Source organism: Salvelinus namaycush, chromosome 22 (genome assembly GCF_016432855.1).
Source record: "Salvelinus namaycush isolate Seneca chromosome 22, SaNama_1.0, whole genome shotgun sequence".
In the NCBI taxonomy this organism is placed as follows: Eukaryota; Metazoa; Chordata; class Actinopteri; order Salmoniformes; family Salmonidae; genus Salvelinus; species Salvelinus namaycush.
This window is the reverse complement of record NC_052328.1, coordinates 2641724-2664769: the sequence shown is the minus strand read 5'-3', so window position 1 is coordinate 2664769 and position 23046 is coordinate 2641724. Positions and strand designations below refer to the sequence as shown.

General features: G+C 43.3%; 1 protein-coding gene across 1 annotated transcript; it reads right to left on the bottom strand.

Annotated features, from left to right (window-relative positions):
* Positions 1-783: 783 nt before the first annotated feature.
* On the bottom strand, positions 784-22419 carry LOC120017464 (myosin heavy chain, fast skeletal muscle-like). The gene is made up of 39 exons (XM_038960220.1): positions 22204-22419; positions 21721-21867; positions 21381-21537; positions 20958-20985; positions 20599-20707; positions 20400-20492; positions 20163-20223; positions 19882-19980; positions 18980-19083; positions 18406-18544; positions 17536-17654; positions 17216-17365; positions 16948-17118; positions 16417-16720; positions 15838-15902; positions 15657-15744; positions 12842-12959; positions 12504-12627; positions 11992-12128; positions 10574-10829; positions 9430-9672; positions 8930-9106; positions 8686-8831; positions 8404-8494; positions 6704-7093; positions 6480-6606; positions 6190-6308; positions 5851-6047; positions 5517-5700; positions 5215-5380; positions 4767-4891; positions 4339-4647; positions 3034-3237; positions 2715-2840; positions 2379-2549; positions 1989-2093; positions 1804-1899; positions 1249-1380; positions 784-886 (listed from the first exon to the last, which is right to left on the bottom strand). The coding sequence occupies exons 1-39, from the start codon at positions 22417-22419 to the stop codon at positions 866-868; spliced, it is 5814 nt and encodes a 1937-aa protein (XP_038816148.1). The 3' UTR covers positions 784-865.
* Between the last annotated feature and the right edge of the window lie 627 nt (positions 22420-23046).

The following is a 23046-nucleotide window of genomic DNA, read 5'->3' as shown; positions in this document are numbered from 1 at the left end:
TCTCGGATAACCCAGGACTAAAATCTTGTGTAATTTGGTCAGATGATAGATTACCATTTATTTTCACGTCGTCTGGCCACATGAGATTATTGTGTGCATTATCTGGGACAAAATTCAAATGCAAAAAATCTGGTTTGTTGTATCCTGAGAACTTTGGTCTGAGTAATTTCCGTCCAATCACCAGTGTTCTCTCTCAATTGTTACCATGGTTATGCTACCATCTTCCTTCTCCTATTTGTTTCTTATGGAGACATTTCAATTTGGGTGTGTTCATATAGGCCCCTCCCCCTGAGTGTAAAGGGTTAAAACTATCATGTTGATGTTATGGATGATTATAATAGCTTAGTCTATGAATTGTGTATGTAACGGATGTGAAATGGCTAGCTAGTTAGCGGGTACGCGCTAGTAGCATTTCAATCAGTTACGTCACTTGCTCTGAGACCTATAAGTAGTGTTGCCCCTTGCTCTGCAAGAGCCGCGGCTTTTGTGGAGCGATGGGTAACGACACTTCGTGGGTGTCAGTTGTTGATGTGTGCAGAGGGTCCCTGGTTCGCGCCCGTGTCGGGGCGAGGGGACGTACTAAAGTTATACTGTTACATGTAGTTACATTTCTCCATCCTCATCCCTCAGCAAAAAAAAATGAATGCTTTGTTGGGGTGTCCGCTTTGATGTTGCTTGAATCCCAGATTGCTCCTTGAGTTAAAGTACAATATTTTTGTGGTATGAAAAGCTGTTTTCTGAGAAAAAAGTCCACAGTCACAAAGGAAGTGTATGTAGGCCTGCATGTTTTTAATCAATGATCAACATTTCACCATGAGAATCATATTTTATGAAACACAGGAAATTGATAAGACTTTGGTCTTGTTTATTCAGCAGCTTCTTTTCCCTGTAAGAAGAAAGAAATAACAGAATGGATCAGTATTAATAATGAACATGATAAATATATCAACACTTGGAAATAACAGAATAGATCAGTATTAATAATGAACATGATAAATATATCAACACTTGGAAATAACAGAATGGATCAAGTATTTACGACTCTGTGCTCAGCTTGATTTTCGATTTTGAAGTACCAACTAAATTTGGATTATTTACCCTGTCCTGAAATGTGTTTCTCAGAGATCCTCAACATTTGAGTGATTGTAAAAGGTCAGTATTGACATCTGTGAAGAATGAATCATAGGTGGTGTTGATGTGGTCATGTTTGAACATCAGTCAGGTGTAGGTTTAGCAGCACTTCCGTACCTTTCCGCTGTCGCGGCTCTTGGATCTGAGCTTGTTGACCTGAGTCTCAGCGATGTCAGCACGCTCCTCGGCCTCCTCCAGCTCATTCTGAACCTTCCTGAACTTAGACATGTGCTGGTTGGATGCTTCCTCCTGGGTAAAGAAAAGAGAGGGAGAGCCTAACATCAGTATTGAAAGTTTGAAGCTTCAAGTAGCAATTTAATATATATTTCTTAAAGGAATTATGAGGGAGAAGGATGATACATGAGAGAAAGTGAGTGGTGGAACAGGGGATAAACTGCTGCTTCCAGGACCATGTGATCCAGGAGAGTCAGCACTACCACCAGACCAGCCCCCGGCACAAAGCTAAATAATATTCAACCCGCTCTACTTTAAATTGTTACACATAGGAAGAGGAGTCACTGTGCATACATTTCTTCAGAAATGACTTGCACTATCAACTGAGTCAATGTTGACTGATGTGCAGTACAACACTTAACTAAACTGTCTAGACGTTTTGTAATGTCTACTAGGGAATGTAAGCTTTCAGAGGTTTTGACTAAGTCTGTGACTCACCGCTTCCTCAGCCTGCCTCTTGTAGGCCTTCACTTTCATCTGCAGCTTATCTACCAGGTCCTGAAGTCTGGCAACGTTCTTCTTATCCTCCTCAGTCTGTGGGAGAAGTTACAAGAATCAATAGTCCATAGTGTTAACACACAAACCAGTGTGCTTGAGTGTGTGAAGAATGCACTTTTTCTTACCTGGTAAGTGAGCTCCTTGACTCTGCGCTCATACTTGCGGACTCCCTTGACCGCGTCTACACCTCTTCTCTGCTCGGCCTCCACCTCAGACTCGAGCTCACGCACCTTTGTGGAAGAAATAAACGTAGGCATTTATGTGAGGTGGTGAAGTCAGACGTAACAAATCTTTGTAAATCAGAGGAATGTTCTTCTACTGGTCAAGAAGTGTTGTCTACTCCTATGTACTTTTACGATTTTAATTAAAGAGGTCTATAATGAAAACAATGACATTTCATGATGTAGGTGGGTGATTCAGAGGAAAAAGCCATTACACAATGCTCCTGTGTATTTTTATATGATCAAATACATTTCCAGCAATCTGTCTTTCAATCCACCCTGCTGTTAACTCACCCTGGACTCCAGTTTCTGGAGCTGCTTCTTGCCTCCCTTCATGGCCAGATTCTCAGCCTCATCCAGGCGGTGCTGCAGGTCCTTGACTGTGACCTCCAGGTTCTTCTTCATCCTCTCCAGGTGAGAGCTGGTGTCCTGCTCCTTCTTCAGCTCCTCAGCCATCATGGCCGCCTGGAATGGTAGTTAGTTTCATTTATGCACCAACTGGCACCAATCATAATGTCCCTCTGAGATCATCTGACCTCCTTTTTGAGATCTCTGTTTAACCAGCCCAGCTTCCATTGGCCTTTGGGGACAAATCTAGTTGATGTAATTGAGTAGATCATAAGGACTCACGTCAGTGATGGCCTTCTTGGCCTTCTCCTCTGCGTTCCTGGCCTCCTGGACGATGTCGTCCACCTCTCCCTGCACCTGAACCAGGTCAGTCTCCAGCTTCTTCTTGGTGTTCGCAAGGCTGGTGTTCTGAAGGAGGAAACCAGGCCATTTGTTTGACTCTCAAGAGAACTTACAAGTCACAAGGCTGAAATTATGAAAATATAAATATAAAACAAACGAAAATATTAAAGGTTTATCAATATTAAGCTGTTGAATTATATATGTGTGTGTAATCGGTATGCTTGGTTGAGTTTCATTAGAAATGGCCTTTGACCCGTACCTGGGAGTGCAGCAGTCCGACGCGCTCGCTGGCGTCGACCAGCTCAGTCTCAGCAACTTTGCGTCCTCTCTCTGTCTGCTCCAGAGCAACTCTCAGTTCTTCGATTTCAGCCACCATCAGACCGTTTCTGCGCTCCACCATGGCTGCCTGCTCCTTCATGTCCTCTGCGGCGCGGACGGCATCATCAAGGTGCAATTGGGCATCCTGGGGTTCACAATGAATTAGGAATTGTGGAAGTAGGGGCGATACGATCGGTGAGAGAAATGTTAATGGGTAAAAATGTTCCTAATATCCCTACCTTTCTACACTCTAAGAATTAGTGGTGACTAGAGGAATCCTGGGTATCCTCAAGGAACCCCTAGAGTTCCTCAAGGAGCCATTGCTAGTCAATGGTTCATATTTTCACATTTGGTTAGTTGAGGGGTTCTTGGATACACCTTTAATGGTTTGATGCAGCAGCAGGTTCATGGAGGAACCCCTGGAGTGGAGGAAGACTTAGTAGGGGCTTTAAGATAGATTGTTTTGGGGCCAAACAGAGTACATTTAATTCATGTTCATCTGTTCTGTTGTATTGTCATCACATGTTAAGGTTGAACACGGACAGTTTTGTTGCTTCAATGAGGCCAGTGGAGGTGTATTCATTCCTCAAGAGCAAATCCCAAAGTTGGACTATTTACAACCTTACTATTTTTATATCATCAGCAATTTAAAAAAAAAAGATTATATTAGAATATTCAATATGCATAAATATTCAAGAAACATTTTAATTTGCAGTATACAGGAATGACATTTGTGCTAACGGATGACAAAAAATAACCCTCCAATAAGCCACATCTCCAATCTGATAGGCTGCCACCTCTATAATATATTATTAAATAGGTTCAAAATGTAACCGCTCCAATCACAAAAAGGTTCCGGTTTCAACTGGAAAGGTTCTGCTGGTGCGACAACCCAAAAGGTTCTTCCAGGCACCTTTACTTCTAAGAGTGTAATATCCCTACCTTCCTACAGTATATTAGTCCACTCTAATATCCCTACCTTCCTACAGTATATTAGTCCACTCCAATATCCCTACCTTCCTACAGTATATTAGTCCACTCCAATATCCCTACCTTCCTACAGTATATTAGTCCACTCCAATATCCCTACCTTCCTACAGTATATTAGTCCACTCTAATATCCCTACCTTCCTACAGTATATTAGTCCACTCTATTACATTCCACTGTTCTATTCTTTTCTACTGATTCACAAACAAATCCCTCCCCATGTTCAGGTTTTTGAGCCTGATGTCCCAGTCCCTTTACCTTGTACTGTCCCTGGACGTTCCTCAGCTGTTTCTGGGCCTCAGCGGCCTGCCTGTTGGCGTGGCTCAGCTGAATCTCCATCTCGTTCAGGTCTCCCTCCATCTTCTTCTTCACCCTCAGGGCGTCATTCCTGCTCCTGACCTCAGAGTCCAGGGTGCTCTGCATAGAGTCAACCACCCTCTGGCTGTTCCTCTTGATCTGCTCCATCTCCTCGTCCTTCTCAGCGATCTTCCTGTCCACCTCACCCTTGATCTGGTTCAGCTCCAGCTGCACACGCAGAATCTTGGATTCCTCGTGCTCCAGTGTGCCCTGGACAAGGAGAAGCAGTCAGACAAATTGTTTAACACAAATAATTACAAACTGAATATATGACTACAATAAACACCGTTAAAGGGAGCATTGGATTGTCAAACAGCTGTAGTTTGTACCTCCGCCTCCTCCAGAGCGGTCTGGATCTCAGACTTCTCTGTCTCCACGGTCTTCTTGGCCTTCTCCAGCTCATGGATGCTCTTGCCAGTCTCTCCGATCTGCTCAGTCAGGTCAGAGATCTCCTCTGCACACACAAACACAGGAGCTGTTTAGACTCAGGAGATATTCAGTAGATATCACCAATGCACTGAAGTTTATAATGAATTATAATAACAGATAATTCAATAACAGTACTTCATACTGTCTTGCTAATCTAATTTCCCACCACATCATTGGGTTGTTCAAAGGAATACCAATTACAAGTTCCAAAAAATATATTTTAAACTTTACATGAACATTCTGAGATTGTTAAAAAGTAATTTTTATATAATATTAATGATTACAGTTGATTCCATTTTCAAACACTGGTCAAACATCGGACGAAAATAACTGCTGTCAAATGCTCACGTTGCAGGTTCTTGTTCTCCCTCTTCAGAGTCTCCAGATGATCCAGAGCCTCCTCGTACGAGTTCTTCATCTTGAAGAGTTCAGTGCTCATAGAGCGAGCCTCCTTCTGAGCTCCTTCCAGCTCAGCCTGACCCTCCTCATACTTCTGCTTCCAATCTGCCAGAACCTGGGGAAATCCATGGGATTTTCATTACAACTCATTGATGGAGAGTTTTGAATCAGAAATATGCTACAATTATACTACATCTGATCAAATAGCAGACAGGAAACATCAGCCTAGAGTGAGGTTTATAAATGTTCACCTTGTCAAAGTTCCTCTGCTTCTTGTCAAGGTTGGCGGCCATGGCGTTGGCTCTCTCAACGTCAATCATGAGGTCCTCCACCTCTCCCTGCAGTCTCTGCTTGGTCTTCTCCAGGGAGGCGCACTTTGAGTTGGTCGCCTCAATGGTCTCCTCAGCCTCCTGCAGACGCTGGGCCAGCTTCTTCCTGTTGAACAACATAGGGTGGTGTTACGGTGAGTCATTTGTTGTGAAACAAATGTTGCAGTACATATTGAAGTAACATTTTCTCAGATCCCCCTACCACCCTCACCATCCACACCGTTTATTTGAGTTTTTGCTATTGCGTGCAACTCACTTGGCCTCCTCCAGCTCCTCTGTGCGTTGGATGGCATCAGTTTCATACTTAGTCCTCCACTGAGCCACCTCACTGTTGGCCTTGGACATGCCGCGCTGCAGCTCTGCCTTGGCCTCCTGCTCCTCCTCAAACTGCTCTCTCAGGAGATCACAGTCATGGCGGGCAGACTGGACACCATGGGCCAGTGCGTTTTTAGCCTTTGAGAGAGAGAGAAAGAAAGACAAAGAGAGAGAGAGTAAAACAAATGATATTAGAAGTCTCTGAGGGTGGCGTAGAAACAGTCTATGTGTAGATAAAGCTTTAAACTGTGGTAGGTGTTTTCCGTTTTGGGTGCCTTACCTTGACCTCCTCCTCAATCTGTCTCTTCAGCTCCTCCACCTGCTGGGTGAAGGCCTGTTTGCCTCTGGTCAGCTGAGACACCAGGCCTTCCTTCTCCTCCAGCTGGCGGCCAAACTCACCTGCAGGGTTAGAGTGACCTCCTGTTAATGAGTCATTCTTTCTAGATTGAAATTGTATTTTGAGGAATCGTAGTGCAGAAACTATGTGGACTGAATTTACAGCCCCCGATACATGTTATTGTGTACTACTGAGGTGAACTATATTGGTTTGTTGTTCATTGTTGAAGGTACCATTTTCTGTCAGGAGTCTGGCCCTCTGTCCGCTGATGTCGTTGACCTGGCGAGCATTCTCATCATTCTTAGTCTTGAGCTCACTCAGCTGGTCCTCAAGAGTACGGCACATCTTCTCCAGATTGCCCTGTTAATGAACCATATGGGACTGTCAACTTCAGTTTATTGAATGGTAATTTAGCTGACCCTCCTCAACACTGCTTGACCAAAACATCACTACTCACCTTTGCCTTGGCGACAGCCTCCATGTTGCTGGAGAGGTCATCAATCTCCATCTTGTACTCGCTCTTCTCCTTCTCCAGCTTCTGCTTGACGCGCTGCAGGTTGTCGATCTGCTCCCCGAGCTCAGCCACACTGTCGGCCTGCTTCTTGCGCAGAGCGGCGGCTGTGGCCTCATGCTGCAAGGTGGACTCTTCAAGATCGCGACGCAGCTTCTGGAACTCAGCCTCGCGCTTCTTGTTCATCTCAATCTGAGCAGCAGTGGCGCCTCCGGCCTCCTCCAGTCTCTCGCTGATCTCCTCAAGTTCCCTGGAGAGATCGGCCCTCTGCTTCTCAACCTTGGCCCTGGCAGCACGCTCAGCCTCAATTTCCTCCTCCAGCTCCTCAATACGAGCCTAAAACAGGGGGTAGGAGCAGGGGGATGAACACTACAATACAGTTGAAACAATTGAACCTCACCACATAATAATAGTATGTATTGTATATTTAGTATAAATGTGTTTATACATAGCCAGTTACACTAACATATTTACTATATTCATTAGACAGTGTCCCATTAGACAGTGTCCCATTAGACAGTGTCCCATGCAGGATCCAAACTAACAATGGTAAGAAGCAACATCTTTACATAGAAAGAAGCACCATCTACCATCTTACTGAGCCATCAGAATCCACCAGGAAGAAGAACCATCTTCCATCTTACTGAGCCATCAGAATCCACCAGGAAGAAGCACCATCTTCCATCTTTCTGAGCCATCAGAATCCACCAGGAAGATGCACCATCTTCCATCTTACTGAGCCATCAGAATCCACCAGGAAGAAGCACCATCTTCCATCTTACTGAGCCATCAGAATCCACCAGGAAGAAGCACCATCTTCCATTTTACTGAGCCACCAGGAAGAAGCACCATCTTCCATCTTACTGAGCCATCAGAATCCACCAGGAAGAAGCACCATCTTCCATCTTACTGAGCCATCAGAATCCACCAGGAAGAAGCACCATCTTCCAACCTACTGAGCCATCAGAATCCACCAGGAAGAAGCACCATCTTCCAACCTACTGACCCATCAGAAGCCACCAGGAAGAAGCACCATCTTCCATCTTACTGAGCCATCAGAATCCACCAGGAAGAAGCACCATCTTCCATCTTACTGAGCCATCAGAATCCACCAGGAAGATGCACCATCTTCCATCTTACTGAGCCATCAGAATCCACCAGGAAGAAGCACCATCTTCCATCTTACTGAGCCATCAGAATCCACCAGGAAGAAGCACCATCTTCCATCTTACTGAGCCATCAGAATCCACCAGGAAGAAGCACCATCTTCCAACCTACTGAGCCATCAGAATCCACCAGGAAGAAGCACCATCTTCCAACCTACTGACCCATCAGAAGCCACCAGGAAGAAGCACCATCTTCCATCTTACTGAGCCATCAGAATCCACCAGGAAGAAGCACCATCTTCCATCTTACTGAGCCATCAGAATCCACCAGGAAGATGCACCATCTTCCATCTTACTGAGCCATCAGAATCCACCAGGAAGAAGCACCATCTTCCATCTTACTGAGCCATCAGAATCCACCAGGAAGAAGCACCGTCTTCCATCTTACGGAGCCATCAGAAACCACCAGGAAGAACGTGTGCTACCAGAATAAATGTGTCAGTTATTTTCCTGTACTGGAGCTGAGATCCTGTACTGTACCTGGAGTTCCTTGATCTTCTTCTGCAGCTGAGCTCCCAGAGACTGCTCATCCTCTATCTTGCTGAGGAGCTGGCTGGTCTCAAACTCCTTCCTAACAAACACAAACACGTTGATTGCAAAGTTTGTTTTGGTTAGACAGTATAAAGGGAGCATATTTGACCATTCATTTTGCTTTTAAGAATCACATACAAAGTTTAATTCATAGTTATAAGAATGAACCAAGAAGAACCATTATGTTGATTAAGATGGCAGGGAAAACTGTAGTAATTTATTTGTGTTTACTTCTTGATTTTCTCATCAGACTGCTGCTTGTCATTCTCCAGGTCCATTATGGACTCCTGGGCCAGTTTCAGATCTCCCTCCAGCTTTCTCTTGGATCTCTCAAGGTCCATACGGAGCTTCTTCTCTTGCTCCAGAGAACCCTCAAGCTACAAGATATAAACAGACATGTGTTGGTCAAATCTAAACAACTGAAGATAATAACATCTTACACACTATCATGGCCAGAATGTCAAACTCCACTCACGTCGTCCACTTGCTGTTCCAGCTTGGTCTTGGCCTTGGTCAGAGTGTTGACTTTGTCCTCCTCTGCCTGCAGGTCGTCCAGTGTCTGCTGGTGGGCCTCTTGGAGGGCTTTCTTCTCCTTGGTCAGCTTGGCAACACTCTCATCCATAGACGCCATCTCCTCTGTCAGGTTTTTAACCTGAAAACAGCCACAACAAAATGTGTCTTTGGTCACTTCACCATAAATTGGAGAATTAGTTAAATTTATAACAGAAATGTGTCAACAAGTACAGTACTATAGATTCAACACTAGATGGCACTGTACTCCATGCCAGTGTACTGAATGGAAATCATATACGAGTTGGTAGCAGAACATGCAATGAATGTGGGGAGAACACCACAACTGAAATTCCACTATTTTGTGTCTTAATTTTTACTGTACCCACAAAAAGACTTGAATTACATTTCTGTTTTGAGTTGATTATTCTTTGGATTATTGTTTGGTTAGACTGTCTACGAGACCTTGTTTTCGGTGGCGTGCTTCTCCTTCTCCACTTTGGCCAAGGTGAGCTCCAGGTCGTCAATGTCCTTCTTCAGCTCAGAGCACTCATCCTCCAGCTTCCTCTTCTTGGCAGTCAACTCAGCATTCATCTCCTCCTCATCCTCCAGCCTCTCAGTCGTCTCTTTGAGTTTGGCCTCCAGCTGGATCTTGCTCTTGATGAGCCCCTCACACCTTTCCTCAGCATCGTTCAGATTCTCTGAATCCTGGTTTCAGAACAGGAGAAAAAACCTGTGTTCTCACTTTGTGTATCAAAATATAGACTTGATTTAGTCAAATAAGTCAGAGCAAATCAATTTAAATGCATGACATATATAACTATATTTCACAGGCCAAAAAGATCATCAAGGACTTCAACCGCCTGTTCACCCCGCTATCATCCAGAAGGCGAGGTCAGTACAGGTGTGTCAAAGCTGGGACCGAGAGACTGGAAAACAGCTTCTATCTCAAGGCCATCAGACTGTTAAATAGCCATCACTAGCCGGTTACTACCCGGTTACTCAACCCTGCACCTTAGAGGCTGCTGCCCTTTGTATATAGACATGGGATCACTGGTTACTCAACCCTGCACCTTAGAGGCTGCTGCCCTTTGTATATAGACATGGAATCACTGGTTACTCAACCCTGCACCTTAGAGGCTGCTGCCCTTTGTATATAGACATGGAATCATCCTTGGAGAGGAGTGCATGTTCCCCAAGTCTTGGGGGAAATATACTGTTTTACCCACGTCATATGTACAGTATATACTGTATTCTAGTCACCTTAGAGGGTGCTTCCCTATGTACATAGACATGGAATCACTGGCCACTTTAATAATCGAACACTGGTCCATCCTTGAAGAGGAGTGCATGTTCCCCAAGTCTTGGGGGGAATATACTGTTTTACCCACTTCATATGTACAGTATATACTGTATTCTAGTCACCTTAGAGGCTGCTGCCCTATGTACATAGACATGGAACACTGTTTTACCCACTTTATATTTATATACTGTATTCTAGTCAGGGCCATCCTATTCAATTATTGTTCATACGTGCTGATGTGTGTGCGATCGTGTCTGTGTCCTTGTGTGTCTAAATGTGCTCTGATGAGGGTTGTTGCTCACTCACAGATGCGACTTGAAGCGCCAGGTCACTCCTCTCCTGCACCATGGCCACCATCTTCTCCTCCAACTCCTTCTTCTTGGCCAGAGCCTTGGCCAGGTCTGTCGTCATCTTCTCATAGTTCTCCTTCATGTTGGCCAGCTCCTTCTCAGTCTCAGCGCTCTGCAGCAGGGGCTTGATCTTGAAGTACAACTTCATCCATGGCCAGGTTTTCACATTCATGAATGAACGGATGTTGTACTGGATGGTGAAGACGGAATCTCTGGTCCACAGAAAGGATAGAGTGACATGGTGAGTGACATGGTGAGTGACATGCTGAGTGACATGCTGAGTGACATGCTGAGTGACATGGTGAGTGACATGGTGAGTGACATGGTGAGTGACATGCTGAGTGACATGGTGAGTGACATGCTGAGTGACATGGTGAGTGACATGGTGAGTGACATGCTGAGTGACACGGTGAGGTGACATGCTGAGTGACATGGTGAGTGACACGGTGAGGTGACATGCTGAGTGACATGCTGAGTGACATGCTGAGTGACACGGTGAGGTGACATGCTGAGTGACATGCTGAGTGACACGGTGAGGTGACATGCTGAGTGACATGGTGAGTGACAAGGTGAGTGACATGTGAGTGACACGGTGAGGTGACATGCTGAGTGACACGGTGAGTGACATGCTGAGTGACATGGTGAGTGACACGGTGAGTGACACGGTGAGGTGACATGCTGAGTGACACGGTGAGTGACATGGTGAGTGACATGGTGAGTGACATGGTGAGTGACATGCTGAGTGACATGCTGAGTGACATGGTGAGTGACATGCTGAGTGACACGGTGAGTGACACGGTGAGTGACATGCTTAAAGGTGTTTTTGGGGGGTTTTTTCCCTGTGGAAAACGATATCCCAAGTATAAATACAGTAAAGTACAAACACTAAACGGTAAAAATATATGTTTTGAAGAAAATAGTATTTTTTTTATACAACTGCAAACTTCAAGGAGAGGCATTTCTAGTATTCCTTAACAGTAAAGAAAAACATCACTGGATGACGTATTTAAAGCTACATTCTGCGATTCGAAGAATAACAAACAGGGACCCCACCACTTTTTGCATACAGCTGAGGAATGGGGCTAGGGAAATATAATCCCTCTTAAATGTATAGACAGCGCTCTAGATGAAAGGACTGACAGGTGATGTTAAGATCATGAGGCATTTCATATTATTCCAGAATGAATGGGTAAATATCACTTAGTTAAATAACAATTGAACAGCTTGCTAAATACCAAACTGCTACTTTAATAGAATGTTATAACATGTACCTTCTCATCCTGAACAACTCACAGCATATTCACTATGTAATCACTATACATTACATACAGGTGGTTGACAGAACAGTTTGCCAAGATGTCTACTCTTCCTCACCTCCTCTCCATCATCTTGGTGAACTCTCTCCTCATGAGGAATCCACGGCTGAGAGCCTGGACCATGCCGACCAGAGAGGCCAGCTTCTCATCTCTCATCTCCTCCAGGACACCCAGCAGACCGGCTTTGAAGAACACCTGACACAGGTTGACGTGGTCAATTATGGAACCACAGTCAGGTGGTAACAGACAGAAAGGGGTGAATCAAAAGAGAGGAACAAAACCACTAGACTGGTTTGAACAACATAAACATTGTAATCCTTACAAACAAACCATGGGATAGGTTGTTTATGAGCTGTAAGTTATTGTATAGCTGTAGATTAATAATGTACACTGACATAGATAACTGTACAAGCACAAGATAATGAATTGAGTATAATATTTTATTTTACATTTTTAAGAAATAATAACAAGATGGATAGATCAACTGGAGAGACATTTAATGGTTAGAGTTTAAATGATCATTGAAGTTGTGTTTTAGTTGGCATCTCTTGCTGGGGGTATTTGACTGACCTTGGTGTGTCCAAACTTGTAGTCCTCGTGATTCACATCAATGGACCCAAGCAGCTTCTCAGAAGCCTTCTTGTTGTCCATGAACTGGCCCTCGGGGATGACGCTGGCATTCAGTACTTTGTACCTGAATCAGGAGAAATGTTTAACATATGTCAAGTTGTAATCGGTTTGGTTAAGCCTATTCTGATGCTGGGAAAACCCTCAGAGCAAATATTTATGTATGTGTGTGTGTGTGTGTGTGTGTGTGTGTGTGTGTGTGTGTGTGTGTGTGTGTGTGTGTGTGTGTGTGTGTGTGTGTGTGTGTGTGTGTGTGTGTGTGTGTGTGTGTGTGTGTGTACCTCTGCTTGAAGTCAGCATAGATGATTCTGCTGGGGAAGCCCTTCCTGCAGATCCTAATACCCTCCAGAACACCATTACACCTGAGCTGGTGGATAACCAGGAAGTTCTCCATCAAACCTGCAAACACAAACCAAGTCTCTTTAAATGCTCTCCCTATTCCAACTAAACTACTTAAAGAGCTGCTTCATGTGCTTGGCCCTCCTATGTTGAACATAATAAACGGCTCTCTATCCACCGGATGTGTACCAAACTCACTAAAAGTGGCAGTAATAAAGCCTCTCTTGAAAAAGCCAAACCTTGACCCAGAAAATATAAAAAACGAATCGGCCTATATCGAATCTTCCATTCCTCTCAAAAATTGTAGAAAAAGCTGTTGCACAGCAACTCACTGCCTTCCTGAAGACAAACAATGTATGTCTGGTTGCTTCAGTCTGGTTTTAGACCCCAGCATAGCACTGAGACTGCACTTGTGAAGGTGGTAAATGACCTTTTAATGGCGTCAGACCGAGGCTCTGCATCTGTCCTCGTGCTACTAGACCTTAGTGCTGCCTTTGATACCATCGATCACCACATTCTTTTGGAGAGATTGGAAATGCAAATTGGTCTACACGGACAAGTTCTGGCCTGGTTTAGATCTTATCTGTCGGAAAGATATCCGTTTGTCTCTGTGAATGGTTTATCCTCTGACAAATCAACTGTACATTTCGGTGTTCCTCAAGGTTCCGTTTTAGGACCACTATTGTTTTCACTATATATTTTACTTCTTGGGGATGTCATTCGAAAACATAATGTTAACTTTCACTGCTATGCGGATGACACACAGCTGTACATTTCAATGAAACATGGTGAAGCCCCAAAATTGCCCTCGCTAGAAGCCTGTGTTTCAGACATAAGGAAGTGGATGGCTGCAAACTTTCTACTTTTAAACTCGGACAAAACAGAGATGCTTGTTCTAGGTCCCAAGAAACAAAGAGATCTTCTGTTGAATCTGACAATTAATCTTGATGGTTGTAAAGTCGTCTCAAATAAAACTGTGAAGGACCTCGGCGTTACTCTGGACCCTGATCTCTCTTTTGACGAACATATCAAGACTGTTTCAAGGACAGCTTTTTTACATCTACGTAACATTGCAAAAATCAGAACTTTTCTGTCCAAAAATGATGCAGAAAAATGTATCTATGCTTTTGTTACTTCTAGGTTAGACTACTGCAATGTTCTACTTTCCGGCTACCCGGATAAAGCACCAAATAAACTGTGCAAAATACGGCTGCTAGAATCGTGACTAGAACCCCAAAAAATTGATCATATTACTCCAGTGCTAGCCTCCCTACACTGGCTTCCTGTTAAGGCAAGGGCTGATTTCAAGGTTTTACTGTTAACCTACAAAGCGTTACATGGGCTTGCTCCTACCTATCTTTCCGAGTTGGTCCTGCCGTACATACCTACACGTACGCTACGGTCACAAGACGCAGGCCTCCTAATTGTCCCTAGAATTTCTAAGCAAACAGCTGGAGGCAGGGCTTTCTCCTATAGATCTCAATTTTTATGGAATAGTCTGCCTACCCATGTGAGAGACATGATATGATTGAGTGTAGTCTGGCCAAGGAGTGTGAAGGTGAACGGAAAGGCACTGGAGCAACGAACCGCCCTTGCTGTCTCTGCCTGCCTCTAACCCTATTACAGGGGCTGAGTCACTGGCTTACTGGTGCTCTTTCATGCCGTCCCTAGGAGGGGTGCGTCACTTGAGTGGGTTGAGTCACTGACGTGATCTTCCTTGGTTTGTGCCGTGGCGGAGATCTTTGTGGGTTATACTTGGCCTTGTCTCAGGATGGTAAGTTGGTGGTTGAAGATATCCCTCTAGTGGTGTGGGGGCTGTGCTTTGGCAAAGTGGGTGGGGTTATATCCTTCCTGTTTGGCCCTCTCCGGGGGTATCATCGGATGGGGCCACAGTGTCTCCTGACCCCTCCTGTCTCAGCCTCCAGTATTTATGCTGCAGTAGTTTATGTGTTGGGGGGTTAGGGTCAGTTTGTTATATCTGGAGTACTTCTCCTGTCTTATCCGGTGTCCTGTGTGAATTTAAGTATGCTCTCTCTAATTCTCTCTTTCTCTCTTTCTTTCTCTCTCTCGGAGGACCTGAGCCCTAGGACCATGCGTCAGGACTACCTGGCATGATGACTCCTTGTTGTCCCCAGTCCACCTGGCCGTGCTGCTGCTCCAGTTTCAACTGTTCTGCCTGCGGCTATGGATCTCTGACCTGTTCACCGGACGTGCTACCTGTCCCAGACCTGCTGTTTTCAACTCTCTAGAGACCGCAGGAGCGGTAGAGATACTCTTAATGATCGGCTATGAAAAGCCAACGGACATTTACTCCTGAGGTGCTGACTTGCTGCACTCTCGACAACTACTGTGATTATTATTATTTGACCATGCTGGTCATTTATGAACACTTGAACATCTTGGCCATGTTCTGTTATAATCTCCACCCGGCACAACCAGAAGAGAACTGGCCACCCCTCATAGCCTGGTTCCTCTCTAGGTTTCTTCCTAGGTTTTGGCCTTTCTAGGGAGTTTTTCCTAGCCACTGTGCTTCTACACCTGCATTGCTTGCATTGCTTGCTGTTTTGGGTTTTAGGCTGGGTTTCTGTACAGCACTTTGAGACATCAAATGTTGTACGAAGGGCTATATAAATAAATTTGATTTGATTTTTTGATTTGATTTGATTTAAATACTTATAAACAGGTTGAAGATTGGTTTGTTAAGGTTACTAATATTGTACTGATGTGATGTCATATTTAACTCAATGTTTATTGTACCTGGAGTCTTTGACTCGTTGGGGATCAGGCAGCGTACAAAGTGAGGATGAGTGCTCCTCAAGTTGGTCATCAGCTTGCCCAAGTTCTCCTGTAAGAGGGTTACAAACCATTTTCTCAGAAATAATTTCTGATAATCACTACACCTTTTGAAGGACTGAATATCCACATTTTAAAAGCTCACCCTGAACTGGGAGGACACAGTCTGCATGGAACCACCCTTCTTCTTGCCTCCTTTCTTGGTTGTATCTGTTGTAATGGAGAAAAGTTCAATATAAATGAGAGAATCAGGTTAACTTCACACGTATCTTAATGCAAATGCTGCCAATGAGATTGTGTAAAATAACACCTATTGTATGAGTAAATTAACCCAGTAAATCACCCAGAGAGATTGTGATACATTTAAAGCAGCAATCAGCAGTTGAAACAATAACAAAGCATGCTCCCTGCCCCTGTTTCAATAAAAACATGAGAGATGGGGCTGGAGAAATGTAACCACTCAAATGTATAGATAGAGCTATGTATTCAAGGACTGACCATCTTGTTTCCCTTTACTTTGTTTACAAACATTGGAGTAAAACAAGCTCAAATTTGGGTTCTGATGGGGTACCGCGGTTGAACTAAGCTGATGTTCTTCAAGAATGAATGGGTACATATCTTAATAAGTCCACAAATGGATGTAGCAACTGCAGATTGACCCTTTAAAGAAAATGGGACTGTAACTAGTTCTTCATTAAATCTTTTGATGTGCTGCTAGTCTTACCCTCAGGTGGGGCAGCGACATACAGGGTCCCCATCAGTTTGACTGAGGACTTCCCGTACAGCTGAAGAACAGAGTCGTTCAGGGGGTCCTTGTTCTTCTCCAGCCAGCCAGTGATGTTGTAGTCCACAGTGCCGGCGTAGTGCACCAGGGAGAAGTGGGCCTCTGCCTTGCCTTTGGCTGGCTTGGGCTTCTCAAACGCCTTGTTTTTGCCAAGATGCTGGGCGTACAGCTTGTCCTTGAAGGTAGTGTCTGAAGACTTGGGGAACATGCACTCCTCTTCAAGGATGGAGAAGATGCCCAATGGCTTTATGAAAAGAGATGTATATCAAATTAGTGATATTTACATTTAGGATCACATTTATTCTTTCAGCAAACATGCTATTATCAGAGTATCTTCATTTAGGGGCCCATAATAGGAAACATTTTGAGTTCTCAACAGTCAGATACGTTGTACCATGTGATAATAGCTCACACATCACTCCATTTGAGCTTTGCTGTTGAGGTCCATTATAATCCTGACAGACAGCTTACCTTCTCAATAAGCTCAATGCAGGCAGCCAAGTCCATGCCGAAGTCAATGAAGGCCCAGACGATTCCCTCCTTCTTGTACTCCTCTTGTTCCAGGACGAACATGGTGTGGTTGAAAAACTGTTGCAGTTTCTCATTGGTGAAGTTGATGCACAGCTGCTCCATGCTGTTGTACTGTTGATGGAATTTCAGAAGGGATCATTTCATCATCATACAAGACTGTAATCCCTCTCAATCACAACTCATTGTCTTGTTCTGGTCTCATACTCACATCAAAGATCTCAAACCCGGCAATGTCGAGCACACCGATATAGAACTGCCTTGGATTCTTGGTGTCCAACATCTCGTTGATACGGATGACCATCCACAAGAACATCCTCTCGTAGATGGACTTTGCCAGAGCCGAGACTGAGTTATTAACCTGCAATGATAACACCTCTAATGAATACATGAGATGTTGACCATGTCTAAGTGATGAGGTGAAAAGAGCTTTGGGGAAAACAACATCACTCTTCAAAACAAGCAATGCACTCATCATCAAAAGATGTATGGTGCTCAGAGAATGGTAGAAGCTGTGTTTGGCCGCCTTACCTGAGGCACAGTCTGTCCCTTGGTCACATACTCGTTGCCGACCTTCACTCTGGGGTAGCACAGAGCCTTCAGCATCTCAGCTGAGTTCAGGCCCAGCAGGTAGCCGATTTTATCAGCCACTGGAGAGAGAACCAACATGGGAATGGGACTAATGTTTACATATTGTATATCTATGAGTGGGACTGGGAATGGGACTAATGTGTAAATATTGTATATCTATGAGTGGGACTGGGAATGGGACTAATGTTTACATATTGTATATCTATGATTGGGACTGGGAATGGGACTAATGTTTACATATTGTATATCTATGAGTGGGACTGGGAATGGGACTAATGTTTACATATTGTATATCTATGAGTGGGACTGGGAATGGGACTAATGTTTACATGTTGTATATCTATGAGTGGGACTGGGAATGGGACTAATGTTTACATGTTGTATATCTATGAGTGGGACTGGGAATGGGACTAATGTTTACATATTGTATATCTATGAGTGGGACTGGGAATGGGACTAATGTCTACATATTGTATATCTATGAGTGGGACTTGGAATGGGACTAATGTTTACATATTGTATATCTATGAGTGGGACTGGGAATGGGACTAATGTTTACATGTTGTATATCTATGAGTGGGACTGGGAATGGGACTAATGTTTACATGTTGTATATCTATGAGTGGGACTGGGAATGGGACTAATGTCTACATATTGTATATCTATGAGTGGGACTTGGAATGGGACTAATGTTTACATATTGTATATCTATGAGTGGGACTGGGAATGGGACTAATGTTTACATATTGTATATCTATGAGTGGGACTGGGAATGGGACTAATGTTTACATATTATATGAGTGGACTCACCCTCTGTGCCGTCTGGCTCGGCCTGCTCCTCACGCTGCTTCTGCTTGAATTTCAAGTTGCCATGGTGCAGTACAGCTCCTGTCAGCTTGTAGATGCTCATCTTTTCATCATTACTGAAGCCCAGGACTGTAATGGCATCCTGGCATTAGACAGGAAGTACAACAGTGATGAACTGAACGGTAGTTTTCTCACATACAGTACACTACAGTTCTGTTCTCTCAGCAGAACAAATGGGATGGATACATTTGACTGGCTTCTCAGATCCACGTGATTACACTTGACCAACACTGGTTGACGACTAACACAACATACATTTTACACAGTTCCACAGGGACTTAGTGGCACTCTCTTGTGGATGTCCTACATGTACAGTATGGGCCTCAAGGTGAAGTGTGAAGGCATGAAGAGTTCCTTGAGGCACATGCCTAACTAACTCAATGCATTTAGAATAAAACAGAAAAATACATGAAAATTCCCAGCTGCCACCAAGTTGGAATTGCACAGTGCATTCAGTGTGTATGGTGATCCTACCCATTCCATATCTAGAATATGATGAACCCTTTGTTTGACTCACGTCTGTGGCATCCAGCTCTTCCTTGTCGTTGATGCTGGCCACAGTGATCTGGCCCTGGCTGCACATGGGGAAGTCGTAGGGGTTGGTGGTGATGAGCGCCATTTCTATGGACAACAGAGAATGTCTTGTCAGTTAAATCTCTTAGATTTCTGCTGTCCTACCTTTACAGTCTCTCTCTCTCCTTTACTCAGTAGATGGACTCAAGTATTTTATATCACGGTTAGGGTTTCAAAGCTATCGGCGGTAATTTACCAAAGTTACCGTAATCTTCAGTAATTTTGGCAATTAACAGAAAATCTATGGCAACATATCGTAACTTTGGTAATTCATTTTTTAATAACTTTTAAAAAATGTATTCATTTTATATTACAATTCTTCAAAATATTTACTTTTGTTTAACAACTGCCCCCAGCTTGATGCCTAAACATTGACAACAAACACATATAATAAAACCGAATGTGTAAAATAATAAAATAAATGATATTTCATGCTGAAACCCTTATTGAACACCAATGGTATTCATTAAGTTGATGGTTCATATCTAGGATAATGTTTTACAGCTTCGTCATTCTATTTTAAATCATAGTATTAGGTTACTTAATATATTGGACATGTGATAATGCCACACAGAGGGTCAGAGATAATTACAGACCTCTGGGATCATCTGAAATACCCCAAAGGGCCACTGGATGTCGTATGATAAATGACATCAAATCCTTGAAAGATACTTTCACAATACTTATCAGAGTGCATTACTTGATAGATCTTCCCCAAAGACCTGACTCATATCTAGATGCCTTGTTACGTTGGATGTACTCATTGGAATAGTATTAATAGTGTGGACAATGAATTCCACAGATGGGGGTGGGAATAATTAATCCTGTAACTCTACTTTGCCTTACCAACAACCTCAGGTTTGTGATTGGTCATCATCTGGAAGAAGATGTGGTAGCCTCTCTCATCGGGAAGCTGGAAGGACACTCTGGACTTCTCTAGCAGGTCTGAGAGAGAAAGAGAGAGAGATTGACACAAAGAGAAAGAGAGAGAGAGAGAGAGAGAAAGAGAGTGAGAGAGAGAGAGACAGAGAGAGAGAGAGAGAGAGAGTGAACATTAGATAAAGATTATCTCCCCGAAAAATCTGTGAATTTAGTAAATAATTGAGAAACAATCAAAATCAACTCACAGGTCTCAATGTCAGCTTTAGCCAGTTTGCTACCTTGGAAGTGAATCCTGATGAATTTACCCTAAAGTAGAGCATGGGGGTTAGAAAGAGGATAACTAAATACATCTAACATTTTACTTTGATAGACTCCTTTAAATGTTACAATTTGTCGAACATCTATTGATATAACAAATGGGAAATACTGAAATACATTTGTCCAATATTAGATAACATACACAGTATGCCCTTCATACTTACAAAGCGAGACGAGTTGTCGTTCCTCACTGTCTTGGCATTGCCGTAAGACTCGAGCAGAGGGTTAGCAGCAATGATCTGATCCTCAAGAGACCCCTGATTGAGACAAACACAAGTTGCTCAGAAACTGGTAAAGTTAGTTATTCTCGATTGCTTGAACACAGCCCACCAAACTGAAATGTGTTAGAAAGGTACAACCTACCTGCATTTTGCCTGGCTCTGCTTCCTTCTTGGCACCAGACACTGCAATGGTGGCAAAGTACTGGATAACACGCTTGGTGTTTACAGTCTTTCCTGCACCGGATTCTCCACTGGTTATTAATATGACAGAGAAACAGGGGTTTTAGTAACATGTTTGAATGTCACATTGACTTACACTAAGAAATAGCATTGAAAAATACACTGTTTTCCTACATAAATTAACAAGTATCCCCACTCATCGACTCATTTCTATGCATAGCCTAATCCATTCATAATGTCATGTATTTTCATCACACCCAAGTGTCCCAAAATATTGCAGTAGAAACCCTTTCTCAAATGAGATTTTAGTAAACAACTTACGTAATCAGGACGGACTGGTTCTCCTGGTCTGTAACAAAACAACATATTGATTATCATACTCAAGCAACATTATGGGGACATTATTGAATTCTTAGCATCATCATGGATTTCATTTTGGAACATTTTCCATTCAAGGCCAGTGATATCAGATATTACCAGCAAACTGTTCTAACGTAGACTAGAAAACAGCAGATACCTCTCTAAAGCACATTTTAACTTCCATCCATCCATCCATCCATCCATCCATCCATCCATCCATCCATCCATCCATCCATCCATCCATCCATCCATCCATCCATCCATCCATCCATCCATCCATCCATCCATCCATCCATCCATCCATCCATCCATCCATCCATCCATCCATCCATCCATGCATCCATCCATCCATCCATCCATCCATCCATCCATTAGAGCTCATACCAATCTGCATGAACTGAAAGGCGTTGTCAGAGACGGAGAAGATATGGGGTGGAGCCTCCATCCTCTTCTTCCCTCTGTAGGCGTTGACAACCTCCATGTCGTACACAGGAAGCCACTTGTAGGGATTCACCGTGGCACAGAACAGCCCAGAGTAGGTCTGGATGAAAGAGATTAAATTAGGGGATTCGAAAAATCAGCTTGACGTTTACCTGGATTTATGTGAGGATGTGGGTGTACTATGGTATAGTAATGTAAGTCTACTGTATTGGTATGTTTTGGTGTCTACCATTACTTTATGTGTAGTACTGTATGAGTGTGTATGTTTATACAGGTATCTTACATAGATCATCCATGCTGCATAACGCTCTTTGAGGTTATACAACACAGAGGCTTCATTCAGGTAGGTCATCATGGCCATGTCCTCAATCTTGTCGTACTTAGGGGGGTTCATCTGGTAGACATCTGCTTCTTTGAACTCTTTTCCTTCCTGAAACAGTCAGAAATCTAGATTATACACAGATCAAACTGGACAGGACTGAATGCTTTAAAAAAACAAATCTTTAAATAAAACTGCATCCCCCCATCTAATCCAACTACTTTGTTATCAACCACTGACGACTACATGGTGATACTTAACTAGTCAATATAGAACATTCTATTTAATTAGCAGGGATAAAAGGACGTGTTTGAAGGTTATATTCTGCTTACAAAAAAACAAAGAAATGCTTATTAATCAATCTTTTTTTTACTTATTTAATTTTTTACAATTGGCATGAAAAAAGTGTGTCTGCACAATCTTCAATACTTTTCAAATCAGGCTTACCTCCTTAGTGCCGTTAGGATTGATGACTGTTACAGTACACTTTCCTTCAGTCCTGGCAGTGACCAAACCCTTAAGGTAAAGCTCCTTGGTGTCTGCGACATAGCAGGCGTTCTTTGAATCAAAGGGTGCGGTTTGTGCCTCCATCCTCTCCTTCTCAGGCTTACGGAGGTATATGGCAGCCTTGCCGTAGATCTGCATCTCTGCGTCCGTACTCATGGTGACGGATCACTAGGAAAGAGACAAAACAAGAAACATGATTGACTCTGTGGTGCTTCCTCCACAGTCAACAGAGTTGTGAGTGGCATCTCTCACAGAACATTTGTCACTTTTCTTATGAAGACTCAAACTATGTCTCACCTTGTTTTTCCCCTTCTACAGATGAATTTGTACTTCTTGGAGAACCCTGGGAAACATTAGGTTGTTGTGAATACGCACAAGTCTAAAGCTATTTCATTTAGCCCCCGAAGAGGTAGAAAACATTTAGAATGGTATAATTCAACACAATCATTACAGCCTTGTCCAATTCAGCTACAGGTGCAACTGGTAACTTTCATTTTCCTGGTGACAACTCACTTAACTACACATTCGGTCAAGAATTCAAATAAATACCCCCTGAAAACCCATTTGCATTATAGACCAACCCCTCAATTTACAAACAGCAGGAGCACCACTTTTGGCCCGTAAATAAAAGCTACATGTTTCAAGTAAAACACATTTAAAGTAAAAACATTTTAAATGAATGCCAATTGATTGCATATTGTAAAATCTGACAATGCAGAAATAATGTAAATAGCTAAATGCAGAAGTCAACTGAAACAGTGCAGTTAGCTACCGCCTCACATG

Coding starts and splice junctions, on each gene's coding strand:
- LOC120017464 (XM_038960220.1), bottom strand. CDS start 22,419: ATGAGTACGGACGCAGAGATGCAGATCTACGGCAAGGCTGCCATATAC. Junction 1,900..1,988: donor TCAAGGAGCTCACTTACCAG/GTAAGAAAAAGT, acceptor CTTCTCCCACAG/ACTGAGGAGGATAAGAAGAA. Junction 887..1,248: donor AGAGCCGCGACAGCGGAAAG/GTACGGAAGTGC, acceptor TTCTTCTTACAG/GGAAAAGAAGCTGCTGAATA.